Source organism: Apaloderma vittatum, unplaced genomic scaffold, assembly GCF_000703405.1.
Source record: "Apaloderma vittatum isolate BGI_N311 unplaced genomic scaffold, ASM70340v1 scaffold24540, whole genome shotgun sequence".
Classification (NCBI taxonomy): Eukaryota; Metazoa; Chordata; class Aves; order Trogoniformes; family Trogonidae; genus Apaloderma; species Apaloderma vittatum.
Genome location: NW_009693185.1, coordinates 1 through 2,012, shown reverse-complemented (window position 1 = coordinate 2,012; position 2,012 = coordinate 1). Strand labels below are relative to the sequence as shown.

The 2,012-nt window shown below is 50.3% G+C and overlaps 1 protein-coding gene across 1 annotated transcript; it reads right to left on the bottom strand.

The window, feature by feature from the left end:
* Positions 1-849: 849 nt before the first annotated feature.
* Positions 850-1,789, bottom strand: LOC104280527 (protein FAM83C-like; the record flags this gene model as incomplete). Its single annotated transcript, XM_009878203.1, has 1 exon — positions 850-1,789. A coding segment is annotated over one exon (940 nt), but the record flags the coding sequence as incomplete, so codon positions are not given.
* Between the last annotated feature and the right edge of the window lie 223 nt (positions 1,790-2,012).

Below are 2,012 nucleotides of genomic sequence, written 5' to 3'. Positions count from 1 at the left end.
GGTTGGACTCAATGATCCTCAGAGCTCCCTTTCAAACACCAACACTCTGTGATTTTGTGATTCTGTGTGCCACCCCTGTGCAGATGTGCCACACCTGTGCAGATATGGCACCCCCATGCAGATGTGCTGCCTCCATGCAGATGTGCCACCTCCATGCAGATATGTCACCCCCATGTAGATGTGCACCACCCAAGCACCTCCTGTAGAAGAGCCACTCACGTCCAGACCTGGGTGAGCTGCCACCTGCATCCGGATCCGACCCACAGAGACCCCCACCCCACCCCCCCGTGTGCTGATCCCACCCATGAGCAGAAACCCCCTGGGTGCCACCGACAACCCCGAGCAGGTGCCAACCATGCACCCACCTCCTCCAAACTCAGGGGTGCTCACCTCCCCACGAGACAGATCTTTCCAGCAGAACTGCTCCTTTATTTTTAACAACATTATCCCGCCTTTGACCATTTCCTTTCCAGCATGGGGATACAGGCAGAGGAATGAGCACACGGAGAACCTGGGTTCACCCTGGAGACCTCAGTTGCCAGTTTCCAGCTGTAGCACTGGTATTGGTGGGAAATGGTTCTTTCCCAAATGGGTAAAAAACACAGAAAAGTGGATTATGTTTAAGTCATTTTCTCTCTCCTGCCATGATATAGTAATTGAAAAATTGACCTGTACTTGCTAACTGCATCTGAATCAGTCATCTGCATATAGTAGAAACAGCACAGACACCTTTTCATAGGAACAAGACTAATTCACCACCCATATTTTGATTTCAAGCCCCAGATATGATGATTGGTGGGGAAAAGCAACCACTCGAAAATAAGACTACAGGACACCTCGAGGCCCGGGTCAGAGTTCGAACCGACTGTGTATGTGTTTAGATTTTAACTTGTTGTACTTGGTGATCAGATCCAGCTTACTGTGCCCCAGAGTCATTCTTTTCTCAGCCCCGTACGCGCTGTTCTTTTCCATCAGCATGTCCTCCGTGAGTTTATCATAGCAAGGGACTACAGGCTTTTTATCTCGTTTTAGGTGGTCGTATGGGGAGAGCAGGTCCAATTTTCCTTGTCCGGGACTCTCTCTTTTTTCCAGCCCATAAAAAACGTTGTCGTTTTCTGCTGGCGCTTCCTTGGAGGTAGCAGCAGGCCCTTTCTGCTTCATGCTTGTCCCGTTGCTGCTGGCACCCTCTGAAAGGGACTGCAACGTCTGCTCAGGTCTTGGTGGGGAGCAGTGGCTGCTGTTAGCCTTACCGTCCCCTTGATAACTCCTTTTATTGGAACTCAGGGCAGGGGAAGGCTCTGGCTGCAAGAATATCCTCGCTGCCACATTTGGTTTGTGATACAAGGCTGCAGTGGATTTATTTGGAGGGCTGTTTGGCGAGTCTGGTGGCTCTCCTTGCTGCTTAGGGCAAGCGGGCTTCAGAGATGTGTCTTCCTTCCCCTTCTTATTACCAGAGTCAGAGCCTGAATCGTGCTTTTCCTGCTGTACGTTGCCACTGGAGTTTTTCAGAAAGGGAGACACCTTTATGCTCCTGATGCTTACATTGGAAAGGCTGCTGGAGGGGCTCGAGGTTTCAGCATCATTCACCTGTGGGGGCTTTAAAAGGGAGTTGGCATCTTTGGAGGTGTTCTGAGAAGAGGGGCACGTTCCAGGATCTGGCACACAGAAGCTGGTCACTGCTCTGGACTCTGCATACAAGTACCGGAATTCCTTCTCAAACTCGACCACAATCTGACCACGGAAGTGAGTTGCCAGGCTGGTGTGGACTTGGCTGCAAAGCCAAGTGAAACTGCAAAAAAAATAAAAAGAAAATAAACCCACATGTAACTTCAGCTGATGCAATGAACTATATGAAAACACAAACAATGCACAAGACACATCAGCTGGTTTTCCTGAAGCACGTACAGCAGGATGCACAGGAGCCACTGGGCTCTGCCTAGAAAGCACAACGGCACCTTTTCTTCTCTAGGTTCCTCTTGCCCATGCTCTGCCCGTAAGCGAGGAGCCGCTGT